At 39.8% G+C, this 15,107-nt stretch overlaps 1 protein-coding gene across 1 annotated transcript in view; it reads right to left on the reverse strand.

The window, feature by feature from the left end:
* Positions 1 to 15,107, reverse strand: part of csmd3a (CUB and Sushi multiple domains 3a) — a 252,962-nt gene that overhangs the window by 167,811 nt on the left and 70,044 nt on the right. The window contains exons 7-13 of the mRNA XM_047808368.1: positions 13,883 to 13,960; positions 9,413 to 9,500; positions 9,166 to 9,290; positions 7,491 to 7,612; positions 3,937 to 4,040; positions 2,205 to 2,317; positions 1,928 to 2,110 (exon numbers count right to left, since the gene is read on the reverse strand). Coding sequence (XP_047664324.1) covers positions 1,928 to 2,110; positions 2,205 to 2,317; positions 3,937 to 4,040; positions 7,491 to 7,612; positions 9,166 to 9,290; positions 9,413 to 9,500; positions 13,883 to 13,960 — 813 coding nt within the window. The remainder of the gene's footprint in view (positions 1 to 1,927; positions 2,111 to 2,204; positions 2,318 to 3,936; positions 4,041 to 7,490; positions 7,613 to 9,165; positions 9,291 to 9,412; positions 9,501 to 13,882; positions 13,961 to 15,107) is intronic.

The following is a 15,107-nucleotide window of genomic DNA, read 5'->3' on the forward strand; positions in this document are numbered from 1 at the left end:
CTGTTCTCGTAATCAAGCTGATAAAGGGGATTAAAACTAATCCTGATGAATTTGTTGTACTTTAACGGACGCTAAAATTCCTCCTAAATCCAGACTAGATTTTTGACTCTGTTACTTAGGCAAGGTTTGTCTAAAAAAACACTGAGATTAGCTGCTGTTGTAGACATTATATAGAAGGAAGGTTTGTAAATAAAGACAATGTCAATGAACCTAGTCTCGTGTAGCCAGAGCTTCAGACTGCTGGGAGACGATCCAGTCTCCATAACAGCTTTTACTGGACAAGAACCACCCTGGAGGGCGTCCGACTGACAAAAGCAACCAATCGCGATCATGTTTTGTTCAGCATCAAGGTTCAGGATGTGAAAATGTGAAGTTCCGACAAAAACAGGCACAGTGCACGATTTTAAACAGAGTGGCTTTATTCTTCCTTGAGGGAAGTAGAGCATCACAGCGGCTATGTTTCCAGACAGAACATCCAAAAATGTGACACGTGTCTCATGGAAATCCTGTAAAATCCAACCGATCGGATGACGACTTCCAAACTCCTAAAATGTGTCCAGTTTTGTGTGACGCATCCATCAGATGTTCAGATAGAGCGTTGTGGGTGTGATGTCCGACTGTGAGACTATATATATTGAGAATAGAGACGTTGATGGGAGCACTTAGGCACCGTAGAGACGGCCTTGGACTGCAATCCATAAGTCTCCATGAGTGGCCAGTTCTTTCAACAAAATAGACTTCTTGTTATAACTAGCATGAATTTTCCGCTTACACAATAGCACTTTATGACCATAAAGTACACAATTATTCTGGAACCTCCCAAGGTTTTTTCCTTATATCATCTCAAGGAGATTTTCTTTACCAGCGAAATTTATCATTTTAATCCAGAATTTCTATATAACTGTAAAGCTGCTTTGGGACGATGTGCATTGTTAAAACTGCAATACAAATGAATTGAACTGAAATACCCTGAATAATTCCATCTTTCCCTCTATCCATCCATCCATCCACCCACCCATCCATCCATCCACCCACCCATCCATCCATCCATCCATCCATCCATCCATTCATCCATCTAACCATCCATCCATCCATCCATCCATCCATCCATCCATCCATCCATCCACCCACCCATCCATCCATCCATCCATCCATCCATCCATCCATCCATCCATCCATCTAATCATCCAACCATCCATCCATCCATCTATCCAACCATCCATCCATCCATCCATCCATCCATCCATCCATCCATCCTTTCATCCATCCTTTCAATCATCCATCTAACCATCTATCCATCCATCTAACCATCCATCCATCCATCCATCCATCCATCCATCCATCCATCCATCCATCCATCCATCCATCCATCCATCCATCCATCCATCCATCCATCCATCCATCCATCCATCTAACCATCCATCCATCTATTCTTTCATCCATCCATCCATCCTTTCATCCATCCATCCATCCTTTCAATCATCCATCTAACCATCCATCCATCCATCCATCCATCCAACCAACCATCCATTCGTTCATCCATCTAACCATCCATCCATCCATCCATCCATCCAACCATCCATCCATCCATCCATCCATCCATCCATCCATCCATCCATCCATCCATCCATCTAACCATCCATCCATCTATCCTTTCATCCATCCATCCATCCATCCATCCATCCATCCTTTCATCCATCCATCCATCCATCCTTTCAATCATCCATCTAACCATCCATCCATCCATCCATCCATCCATCCATCCATCCATCCATCCATTGAACCATCCATCCATTCATCCATCCATCCATCCAACCATCCATTTGTCCATCCATCTTACCATCCATCCATCCATCCATCCATCCATCTGACCATCCATTCATCCATCCATCTGACCATCCATCACCAAGCAGGAGATAGGACTTACAAATACAGATGGGGATGTTGGCTGACCACTGATTGTTATTCTGACAGGAAATAGTTCTTTCGCCGATCAGCTCAAAGCCGAATTGACATTCGAAGCGTAGCACATCACCGTTGGAGAATCCGCCTCCCTCACGGAAACCGTACAAAGGGATGCCGGGATCGCCGCAGCTCTCCTTGTCGATTTCTACAAATAAAAAAGTGATGAGTCATCATCGTATAAGACAAACTTTCTTTTTAGCTCGGAGCACGTCGATAGGAGGCCGACGACAAGAACACACCCTTGTAGTTGATCTTGAAGCCGATGGAGCCGACGCTCTCGTCCGACTGCAGATGGAGCCACATCTGGTGGGTCATGCTGACAATCAGGTCAGGCACAAAGCTGCCAGTCAGACTGCAGAAACAGACAGAGTTTCACAAATGGAATACAATCCAAGATGTAAACAAAGTCTTCTGCTAAGAGGAAGAAATATATATATATCTCTTCATTTTATCCTATCGGTATTGACAGCGGCTGTTTTATCACTGGCATTAAGCTCATGCTTCTACATAGGCAATTATTTGAAGTGCACTTTATGTGCATTTGTTTTGGCAGGACACAAGCTTTTGTCCTTGTGGGACGGAAAAAATTGGTGCAAACATGATTCTGGCTTGGAAAAACTCCAGGATCGACGATGCTGAAGAAACAACGAGCTGAGATATTTAAAAGACTGATGCATTGTGGGTTACTTGCATCTTACACCACATTTCTGCCGAAACCGCCATTCTGATTGGTCAGAAGCTGTTTTCTCTGACGGCAGCACTGACAGCAGCGCAGCTCCACATCACGGGTTTATATTAACATGAAACGTTATTGTTTCTATGGTAACAATTTACACGAGGCAGAAATGCCACATGGACGGTTCAGGACTTGTGTAGACTTTGTCACAGATCGTTTTTATAAACATATCGGAAGGAGTCTCCAGTCTGAGTTCAGATGGAACGGAGGTTTTCTGACAGGAGGCAGGAGATGTTCGGTTTCTTTGTAACATGACAAGCTGTGATGTGTGTCTCATCTTCAAAAGAATGATAGTGAGTGGGGGGGTGAGAGTGATAATGAGGGGGGGGGTGGAGGGAGGGTAAGGGAGAGTGAGAGTGAGAGAGAGAGGAACGGATGGAGAGGGAGATGAAATGGAAGAGGGAGCGAGAAAGAGAGAGAGAGAGAGAGAGAGAGAGAGAGAGAGAGAGAGAGAGAGAGAGAGAGAGAGAGAGAGAGCAGGAGAGAGAGTGAGGAATGGATAGACAGGGAGGTGAAGGGAGAGGGAGCGAGGGAGGGAGAGAGAGAGAGAGAGAGAGAGAGAGAGAGAGAGAGAGAGAGAGAGAGAGAGAGAGAGAGAGAGAGAGAGAGAGAAAATTGATGAGAAAATGACAGTATGAGTATGACATACAATAAGAGGAACAGAGATGGAGGGGGAGAGAGGGATGGAAGCAATAAGGGCAAGGGAGAGAGAGAGAGAGAGAGAGAGAGGGGGGGGGGTGGAGAGAGAGAGAGAGAAGAGAGAGAGAGAGAGGGAGAGAGAGAGAGAAGGAGAGAGAGACAAAGAGAGAGAGAATGAGAGAGAAAGATAGATAGATAGAGAGAGAGAGAGAGAGAGAGAGAGAGAGAGAGAGAGAGAGAGAGAGAGAGAGAGAGAGAGAGAGAAATTTATAAGAAAATGACAGTATGAGTATGACATACACTAAGAGGAACAGAGATAGAGGGGGAGAGAGGGATGGAGGCAATAAAGGCAAGGGAGAGAGAGGGGTGGAGAGAGAGAGAGAGAGAGAGAGAGAGAGAGAGAGAGAGAGAGAGAGAGAGAGAGAAAGTGGGGAAATTGATAAGTAACTATAAATGGATAAAAGTTCTATATCCCAGTTAATAATTGATCCAAGACGTTTAATGATATTTTGTAAATATTTTATTGTAAACTTGATGTCAGCCCCAGAGCTTCTGGCAGTATTCTTTTCCTTGAGAAATTAGTGATCAGAACTTACACTTGGATGATGGTTCTGGAGTCTCCGACCTCTCCCCCGTCTCCTATGGTAAGCGTATCGTATCCCAGCTCCAAATCAAACTCCTCGAAGTTGATCTGGATCACCTGGAAAGATCGAAGGTCGTAATCTCGTGAAGGTGACATCTCGCTTTCGTCCTGTAACCACGACAACCATCGCGTTCGCTTTCTCACGGCTGAACTCGAACGAGCCGTTATGACGACCGAATAAAAAAGATTTACACGTATCATAAGGGCCATAATAATGGCTGGCAATTTGTTGGAACATATGCTAACGATATTATCGAATTATTCATAATTTACACTGATGTAAACAACCATTAAATTCCATGTTGATGCTAAAGCTAGCAATCGCTACAGATTATTAGCTTTTATTTGCATAACAGCCCTGAAGAGTGCGTTACGAAGGCAAAGCGGTGCTTTAGGAGGAATTTCAATACACACACATACATACACCAGTGTTGTATAAAGTACTAGAAAGCGATACTCGAGTAAAAGTACGAGTATCGTACTAGAAAAAGTCTTTGGTAGAAGTGAAAGTCACCTTTTAGAATATTACTCAAGTAAAAGTCTTAAAGTATCTGATATTTACTGTACTTAAGTATCAAAAGTCATTTTCTGATATGTAATGTTCTTAAGTATTTGAAGTAAAAGTAAAAAGTAAAATTTCAGTGATTTTCTGTAGACATAAGAGCAGGGGGCAGTTCCAGGGTTTCATCTTTAGGGTTTTTAGCCCTCAGTTAGAATTTAAAACGAGAAGAGTTTTATATTATATATTATATGACTACATAGTAAGCCAAAAGTTTTATTATTAAATGGTTTAATTTATTATTAAAGTCGTAATATTAAATGGCAAAACTAGACACCAAAATTTTATGCATGTTGTAATGATGCCAGTCTCGAATCAAATCAGTTCATGTCTGTGTGCATTCTCTACAAACAGTGTGTCCGATAAATGCAGTCATTAATAAACTAATATTCACAAGACAAAGACCAAATCAATAAATATTATTTTTATTTAGTATTGATATTGCATTAATATTTTGTTTGTGCTATCAACTCTGGTAATAAGAATAGTGACATTTCACCGCTTTTGGTTGCCGCCGTTATAGATAAACGCCTCCAGCTCTGACTGCGCGTGCACGTGCGCGTACCTGTGCTTCTCCCTGGAGCGTGCGGAGCTGCGTAAGAAACTATGTTCATTCTTTTACTGTACGAAATATTGTTTGAACATACAGTATACACACCGTTCGGTCTGCGCTGTTTCTGTTTACTGTTTATTGTCTTTTGTGTATTGCATTTTCTGTACTTTTTGTATTGTCTTGTAACTTTATGTCTGCACTGTCTTTTGTCCTGCACTGTCTTGTTTGTCTTGTCCTGCACTGTTTGCACCAGGTTGCACAGTTGCACTTTATGTGGCTAAGACTACTTACTAAGTCCTTAGCTCTGTCTTTGTTTTATGTAGCTCCCTGATCCTGGAGAAACGTTGTCTCATGTCACTGTGTACTGCAACAGCTACATATGGTTGAAATGACAATCAAAGCTTCTTGACTTGACTTGACTTGTGATTCGCCAAACCTCCCTTATTGCAGTCGCACACGTTTCTTCTGATTTTATTTTGTAGTAACGAGTAACGAAGGCGCTTAGTGGAAACATAACGGAGTAAAAGTAAACATTCTATCTCGGAAACGTAGTGGAGTAAAAGTGAAAGTTGACATAAATTTAAATAGCGAAGTAAAGTACAGATACGTGACATTTCTACTTAAGTACAGTAACGGAGTATTTTTACTCCGTTACATTACAACACTGCCATACACCATGCTAATCCAGCGTATGTACAGTACATACTGTATGTACACTATACGTGTGCTTAAAATCACTTCACGGCACTAATGATGTCATAACGCACTCGTTCTGCCAGTGGAAATTCGTATTACGAACCACAATAAAATTTAAACCTGGCAATTTCATCTGTCTAAGATAAATGAGGCAATATCACCTCACCATGCCATTTAGGACCCATTTGCATCATACGGCACCACAGGGACGCAGATTTAGCAGCAATTGAATATACGGCTCGGCTATTCGGAAATGGTTAATGACGTGAGGCGAGAGAGTTGCGGAGAAATATAAAGTATATCGAACGTTTGCACACAGGTACACAGTGAATCTGGGCTTCGGATGAGCTCGGGTGATAAATGTTCAGGAGAAAATATTGATTTCATTAGATATATTAAATAACTGTGTATGAGTTTTTGTCTCTTCTCTGAGTTACGTCATAACTAAGGAATTTCGATCGGATGAATAAAAGGTAGGATGGAGCGGAAACCGCATGCATCCTGAAGATGCATTCAGGATTTTGATTGGTCATAATTTTGTTCAGGAAAGTTTCTATGGTAACAACTTATTCACGAGGACTTGTATCTTCCACATCTCCGGGTTTAAATGTAGATCCCCTTTAGCCTGGCATACACATGACATATCCCAAAACCTAGTGCTCAAGTCCATCTGCTCATTATCATCTAGTGTTGGGTAATATTATGAACAGCAGCTACGCTAATTCCTTTCCATTCACTTCTATATTTCCACCCATCCGCAGGCACCTAGAGGTTTCGGACCTTCGGTGAAAGGAGGCATCGACCCTGTGAAGATCCTGAAGCATCTACAGATTGTACCAGCACCAATTGTGTTCCACTTCATGAGGATTTCAGAAATTTAGTGAGAATCTCCATGTGGTCTTTGAGGACAACTACCTCCTAATGGATACACAATTATCAGACTGTATCTGACTGTAGAAAGGACATTTTTCATAATAACACTCTCTGGTGTTTATAACAGTTTATAATCACACCCTCCAGTGTCACCCAAATGAGGATGAGGTTCACTTTTGTCTCTGGTTCCTCTCAAGGTTTCTTCCTCTTCCATCTAAGGGAGTTTTTCCTCACCACAGTCACCTCAGTCACCTCAGGCTTGTTCATTAGGGATAAATACAAACATGTTTAAATATAAATCTAATATTAATCTCGAACCTTTTGTATTATTAAATCTTATGTTCTGTAAAACTGCTTCGAGACGACGTCCATTGTTAAACGCGCTACACAAATAAAACCGAATTTGATTGAAAATCCACATCAAGGAGTTAAAAACAACCAATATCAACAACTTGGATATGACAATCAGATATAAACTGTTTAATTACATTCTCATGATATCAATGAAAGCTAAATTCCCCTCACTGGCTAAATTCTTACTGTGGAAGACCGTCGCCCGCTTGGGAATCGTTTAATGAACTCTATCTCCTCGTCCTCCGTCTCTCTGTACGTTGGATGAAATGACCCATGAACTTTCTCTATAATCTGAGACACACTAAAGCGTTTATAAACCTGGGACAATCAAGCCAATGAGTGTGAAGCCAGCACATAATTCCCCACAATGCTCACACATCATAGATCAACTCAGAGTCTGTGTCCTTATGGGATCGTGTGTGTGTGTGTGTGTGTGTGTGTGTGTGTGTGTGTGTGTGTGTGTGTGTGTTACCTTATTTGGGTTACTGGCGGTGATTATCCAAACACACTGTGAGTTGCTCTCATACTGGATGGGGAAATTGGGAGAGGTAAAAGTACCAGATGGACCATAGAGGTTCGACCCACACGTTTTCACTGCAACAACAACAACAATTAACACATAAGGATGAGGGGGAGTTGGCAGGAATGACTGTGTGTATTAAGGGCTCGTGCTTGTAAGAGGTTATGGCCGTTGCGAGGATCACACGGCACGGTTTCGCTAGAAAATCGAGATAGGAAATTGTTGTACTGTAAGAAGGATAACAAGACTCGAGTCACATCGTGTCATTAAGGGCACTAGATGGAAATTTCTTCGTATGCGTGTGAGGCTAGAAGACTGTATGTAATGAACGTGTTTCTATTCCGCACAATCGATGGCGGAACGTGCCGTAACACGACACGCCGTTTTTCACGAGCTACATTTTTTTTTTTTTTAGATTTATCGGTTGAGATTTTAAGACATCTTCATGCCCCTGAGATGCCATCATGAGTCACGAGGATGATATCATATAGAATACATAACAGCTCATAACACCTGCATAAGCCTGCAATACATACTGTATAAATGTCATAATCACTACATATAAAGTGTCAGTATATGATACATCATCAAAACTGTTCAAAAATGACATCATTTGCTAAAATAAAAAGACAGAATTATAATGCACTATAACACAATGAACAGATACTGTAACACATATCATCATGTTATAAAGCCTTACATGATTAACTATATACACTGAAAAAGAGTAGCATAATACAGTATGTACTCGACATTGTAGCTACTGTATATTAATGCACATGACTTCATAATGTCAGATTACGTAACGCATTATATTAACTGTTCATAAGCATGTCGAAGACGTTGTAATGTATTTGATGTAACGTCTACGGCATGCATCCGCTCGGACTGCAGTCATAAAAAAATACAAAATGAAAAATGAAATAGCTAAAAACGAAATTGCATTATAATGCGTTTTAACGCTGATGAAAGGATCCGATATCGTAACGAGTGTATTCGTGCTTTATAAGCATTCTGAATGTAAATACATACACTGATTAAGATTAACATAATACAGTAAGTAATACAGCATTGTAGCTATGCGCATGCGTTATTAATGTCCGATTGCTTAACACATTATAATACGGTAACTGTTCATAAGCATCTTCATAATGTCAGGTTATGTAATGCATTATAATAACCATTTATAAAAACAATAAAGATGTTGCATCAGAAGGTTGTAATGAGTCTAACGCAGTCACAAAATACTACAAAAATTAGCTAAAATGAAAAGACTGCATTATAAAGCATTATAACATTATAATGCACATGCCTTCGTAATGTAGGGCTACGTACTATAACGCATTACAAAACCTGTTAATAAGAATGTGTAGGACGTTACATCAGAAAGCCTGCATTTACTTGCCACTGCAGTTGCATAGTTGTTACCTGAACAGAGAATTTATAACAAGTCATAACGTTCCTCTGCTTATGTAAGCCGCCCTAAGGGATTATACATGGTCTATAGCACGCTGTTCATTTTTTATAATCAATGCAGCATGAATACAGGATTTGTAAGTGTTTGTATAATAAAAGAACATTTCAGCATTATGTCATGTGTAATATCCAGCAATGTCATGTCTCTCACCTTTACATACTGGAGGGTGGTCGCTCCACGCGGCGAGCACTTCTGCCACCCGCTGGCAGGTGATGCTTTTGGAGCCCTGCAGCACGTGATCGCCGTCACACGTGAACCCGACCATGGCTCCAATGCTTCCGGATGAATACGAAAACGATTACAGCAAACAAGAAGAGCAAAGGATGAATAAAAAGAACTGCAGTTTGTTCAGGGTGCCATGTTTTCAACAACTTAATCAACACACAACTAGTTTTACCTGAAATCGTCACCTACGCGCCTGCCGTTCTCCGGCTCTCCGGGGTCCGAGCAGTCATTGGACACTTGCTTCACTCCTCCTTCGTTCACTGCAGAAGATATAAAAGGAGGCTGTGATACAGGCTTGCTGCAAACCACTACTGTCCACCATTACACTCTTTTTCTCCATTCTTTCGAGGGTTTATATATATATAAAAAAAATACCGAATACCTGTCGAGTTACCGAACCTTGTCATGAATATAGACCTCACTGTTACTCCATAAACGTTAAATAATCATCTCGTTCCAGAAAACATCACATGATCAACAATTAAACAAAAAGCCTTTTTTAAAATAAGTCTCTGAATAGTACACAAACAATAATGTATCATGGGAGGATGTGGTAGGCCATTGGCATTGACTAAAAGGTTGTGAGCTCAAATCCCAGGGCAACCAAGCAGCCACCCCTGGGCCCCTGAGCAAGGCCCTTTACTCTCAACTGAAATAAATGTAAGTCGCTCTGGATAAGAGCGTCTGCCAAATGCCGTTAATATTCATGCATTAGAAGAAAAGCATTAATATTAATAACCCACATCAGACTAATAAGAGCGAAGAATCCAACAACACTGTGGTTCTTAAACAGATGCAAAGTCTGATCCACAAACTCTTTTTAAAAGTCACCATAAACTCACTAACCGCTTAATGTCCCCATAAACACCATCCATTTTTCATCCGACTGACAACACGTTGCACAGGAAGTGACAGTGAACCCCACCTTAATTGCTGTCAGAGCAGTAGTTGATGTGGAAGTGGTAAATTAAGGAGCCTGCTGATTAGCACAGGGGTGTTTGCTGGTGTATCGGGACGCGAACGAGCCTTCGTCGAGGCAAATCGTTCCCTCATAATTCATCATTCTGCATGTACGAGGCAGCCACTGTGAAATAGAGGGTAATAAAAACTCTTTCCTATCCTAATTAAGTATCTGAAGTTGTACAATGCTGGCTTGAGATAAATCGATGTGCTCGATACTGTATTATAATACGTACCACGCCCGCTCAGAATGAGAATTATGACGGGGTTTGGTCGATATTCAGCACGTGCTTGTGGTTAAGAGTGAAATTTGGATCTATATTAAGACAGAATTAGCTTGTTTCACGGTTGACATCGAGAGGGTTTTTCTACTGGGAAGAAATAAAGGAAGGAAAAATTTACATATAGAATCACAAATCATTCAAAGGTTTGTAAATGCTTTCTGTTTCTTGTTCCATTCTTCCAGTGGGCCAAGTATTCGTGTTTTAATTCTAATTAATTTCATACATATAACATACACTATAAACTCAGTATATAAGCATAATTAAATCAAATTAAATCGAACTAAATGCTTTCTGACTGTTAGACAGAACACTTGTGCTTATTAACGGTGCTTGCAAATCAAAATTCTTACTATCCTACATACTCTTCCGACAAAATTTCGGCGCGTAACTTGTCCCACAGCTTTTGTCCTAGAACCATGAATGACATGTCAAATCGACTGGCTCGTTGAGGAGAGATGTGCTATGACTTTTCTAAGTGATCCGAGTACCGGTACTTCCGGTACCGCGTCTCAAAATAGTCTTTTTTCCCCATAGACTCCCATTATAAACTGGAGGTTTATAACTCGCCAAGCTTTTGAAATATCTACACCAAACACGGCCAGCTCCTTTAGGGTGATACTCTGAACAAAGGTTTAAATTGGTGTACCAACTGGCTTTCCGATTGTTCCGCAGCCCCGCCTTCAAAATATGCAAAATCAAAATTTAGCACAACATGGACATGTGACATATCAAAACACTCAGCGCGATGAGGGGAACTTGCCACGTGCAAGCAGCATTCACATTTTCTTCAGGAAATGTACGTTCTAGTTTAAGTTTCTGTTGTATTGAACTTGATAATACAATTTTGTGCCACATATTTGTAAATGAGTCCAAAAATCACAACTGAAAAAACATTAAAAATAAAAACTAAAATGCTTTCAGAGCGTTCATATGAAGTTTAAAAAACCTTTAGGTTTTTATTTAAACAGCTCAATTTTATTTTACATTCATTTCCATCATTTGATGCTTACTATAAGCTCAGCATGACTATTTATCCCACTAATTCGGTTTGCGAACGCTAGCTGGCTGGCGATTGTTAGCAACAGAAATTAGCAAGTTTAATAGATGTTCTGCTTAATAGAAATGCCAAAATTTCTATTAATGGACATGAAAAAAAATGGATCGATACCTTTGATTCATATAATCAGACTCTTAAATGTATAACAGGCACAATATGTAGAGGATCACAGTATATTCATTTTATCTGTTACGTTCATTATAGCATCAAAGGAACCGACAGAAGAACTATTTATACTAAAAATTTATATAAAGAACTAAAAAACTTTTAATTTCTTCAGAATCCACATCACTCTAGTCCACATCTCAGGAATGACATCATCATGTTAGCATGTACAGTATATAGTTTTTAACAGTTCATTTTTTTTTTCTATACTGGTTGGTTAAGAATAAAGAAAGTTCACTCACTCTGAAGTTACTTCTAATTTTCTTTTACTACAAAATGGCTTTACGATACAAGTCATTCCAGCTGACACAACGTACTTGATGTTTAAAACATTTTTTAAAATGTATGAATACAAAAGTGCACGTTAAACGATTCTGACGTAACACGGAGAACAACGGCAGTTTCTCTGCTTTGGCTTAATGAGCAGAGACAAGTCAGACGGAATAACTCACAGGCATTCGCTGGCATAAACATGATTTGAAGCTTTAGTCGCTTTGGTTATTTGCTATCACCAGTGAAGAAATCATCATATATTGGTCTTCGGAGGGCTAAAAAAAGTTGCTTCGACTGACAAAAGTGCCTTGCGGTGAAGGTGCGGTGAATAGTGTTGCTTTTAGTACGAGCGGAGTGCGTGCGTCAACTTTAAAGACTTCGATCTGAGATGTAGGACGTCATTCCCGATCGTCAAAGCGTCCTTAGCGAATCAAAAGTCAGCTACGAGGCACAGCTCTGAATCTATTTCACTTCTGCTGATGGCTCATGTTCCCTTTAAAACCTTTTCGCAGTGTTGTGTGAGGTAATGACTGAGTAATGGCATTTTCCCTGAGACCAAACCGCCGTAAAAATGAGGTGTTAGCAGACGAGTAACTAATATCTAATATCGCATCTGGGGTTGACTGAAGGTCACAGATTATACGTAAAACATCATACGTACAGTAGAACCATAATCAGCTTCCAAGTGCTTAGCATCCATGTCAAACCTTCATAGTCAAGCTCAATTGTAAACGGGTAAAATTATAAACAATACCAAATATTTATCCAAATTTAGCTAAACTACTGTAGCTAATTCAAGGCATGATAACATATAGAAAGTGTTGCGCATACACAAATAACGATCACGTTATTACTCGATTTAGTATCCCGCGGCTTTATTACATTGTGCGAACGTAATAATAATAAGCCATATTGTTAAATTTAATTGAATTTTCGAATTATAAAATGGAAAATTGATGGGGCAATATATTGGCAATAAAGTACAATGCTAGTTATTAGTCTTTATAATTAGACAAGTATCACAAACAGAATTACTTTTACATCCCATACTTTCTATCCCAGTTTATTTAAATTGGATTAGAATTGAACGATTATAAAGGTGAGTTTTTGTGTTTAAGATTTGGCAACCTCAGAGTCAATCAACATACACAGCAGGTAATATTAATAATCTGAATGAGAGCTCAGGAAATCAATTGAAACCTGCACTGAACCCAAATGTGTATTTTCAATTTAAATATTTTATTTGGATAGTTTTAATAAAGGACATTAATATTAGACAAAAGTTTAATATTCAAGCTTTTCCCTATGCAAATACTCAAAAACCTTTTGCCGTTGATCCAACTTACTCACAACATCACTGCTTTTTCACACCATATAGACGATACAAACAAAACAGGTTGTTATTTGTTATGGCTACATCCGCTAGCCACAACAAACTAGCACTTTAGCTCCAAAAATGATTTCTGACAAAGATACCCGAATAGATAAAATTTTGCCGAGCTGCTTTAATAGACTTTCGTACACACGTACTGTATTTAACACAAGCTCTCTAAGTAACTCTATAATCAGGGACAAAATGTCATGGTTAACTGTGTAAAATCGTTCCTGCCGGGAAACAGCAGACTTGGGAAATCATGTTTTGTTATATTGCATTGTGTTGTTTTCTTGTCTCGCAGGCTTTGTATTTTAGTGTACATTATAGTACATCCTATAGGCCTCAGCTGTACAGCACCGTTAATACTTTGTTAAAGTGTCTAACGAGCAATCACACCGGCTTTTAAAAGTCTGATCTGATGTTGTTCGATATAAAAAACCAGAGAGAGAGAGAGAGAGAGAGAGAGAGAGAGAGAGAGAGAGAGAGAGAGACAGACTTTTGAAACCACTAAAGAGATATCGGACTTACTTATAGCAAATTTGCTTGTGTTGTCTTTCCCAGGCAACAGCTTCACCCCTCTTGATTTGAAGTCTCCAGACCGTTTCACTGTTCAGAAAGAGAGAGGGAAAAAAATCAAATTGGACAAGGCAGGTCTCCCAGGGAATAGCTACAATACAAAGATCAATCTTCTCAAGCTCCATTTGTTGCAAGGCTGAGAAAATATGAGTGAAAGGAAACGGTCGTACAGGGACGGAGACATCTTCCTTTTGAGGTGCGAAGAGCAGCATGTTACAGGGCTAACAATCTTTCTTTCAGGAGCCAGGGGATCGTGCCATCTCAATTTCAGTCGTATCGTGATCAGAATCTGATGCAATATCACGGAGGAATCGAGTGGAAGGGAATAGAGACATATGATACTGTACATATCACCGAGTTATGTGACTATCCTCGCTGAGATACGGTTTGTTCAGTCCTTTAACTTTCCTATAATCAGCATTAAAAAGTGCATTAAAAAAATGCATTCTTTGCATTATTACAAGACTGGATTCTGAAAAGATTCAAAACAGCTGTCAGAGTTCATACACTGAGATTGAATTAGTTCAATAAGACAAAGGAATTGTCAATAATGCCGGCATAATGGTGTTTGTTTTATCCATGAATGGATAAAATCTGCTGACTGCTCATTAAGTATTAATGTCTTTTTTTTAGCATTCTGTTTTATAAATGGAATAAAATGGAATATATTAAAGCAGCGGTCCCCAACCTTTTTTTCGCCGCGGACCGGTCACTGTTTGATCGTTTTACCGTGGCCCGCTGGGGGTGGTGGGTGGGGGCTATACAATTAAATTAAAATTAATAATTTTAATTTAATTGTATTTAAATATGCCTTTTTAACTCACTACAATGCTAAATCAATGAGAACCCTGAGCTTGTTTCTTTGCAACAAGACGGTTCCATCTGGGGTAACAGGAGACAATGACACCCGAAGTGTGTCGCTTATGTCCAGTTTATTCCGTTGTTTTGTTTTGGTTGCCGTCACTGCAGAAATCCCCGCTTCACAAAGATAGCATGTTGGAAATGGCGATAGGGATTTAAGTGCTGTGGTGACAATCTCATGGTATTCCGCCATGACTTTAATCCAGAACACCGGCAGAGTTTCTAACTTTCTAACGACATCTGTTTCGTGCTCATTTTTGCTAATTTGTGGGTTAAATTTGAGCAAACACAATATACACGTACACCAAGCACTGTT

The sequence above is a fragment of the Tachysurus fulvidraco genome, chromosome 25 (assembly GCF_022655615.1).
Source record: "Tachysurus fulvidraco isolate hzauxx_2018 chromosome 25, HZAU_PFXX_2.0, whole genome shotgun sequence".
In the NCBI taxonomy this organism is placed as follows: domain Eukaryota; kingdom Metazoa; phylum Chordata; class Actinopteri; order Siluriformes; family Bagridae; genus Tachysurus; species Tachysurus fulvidraco.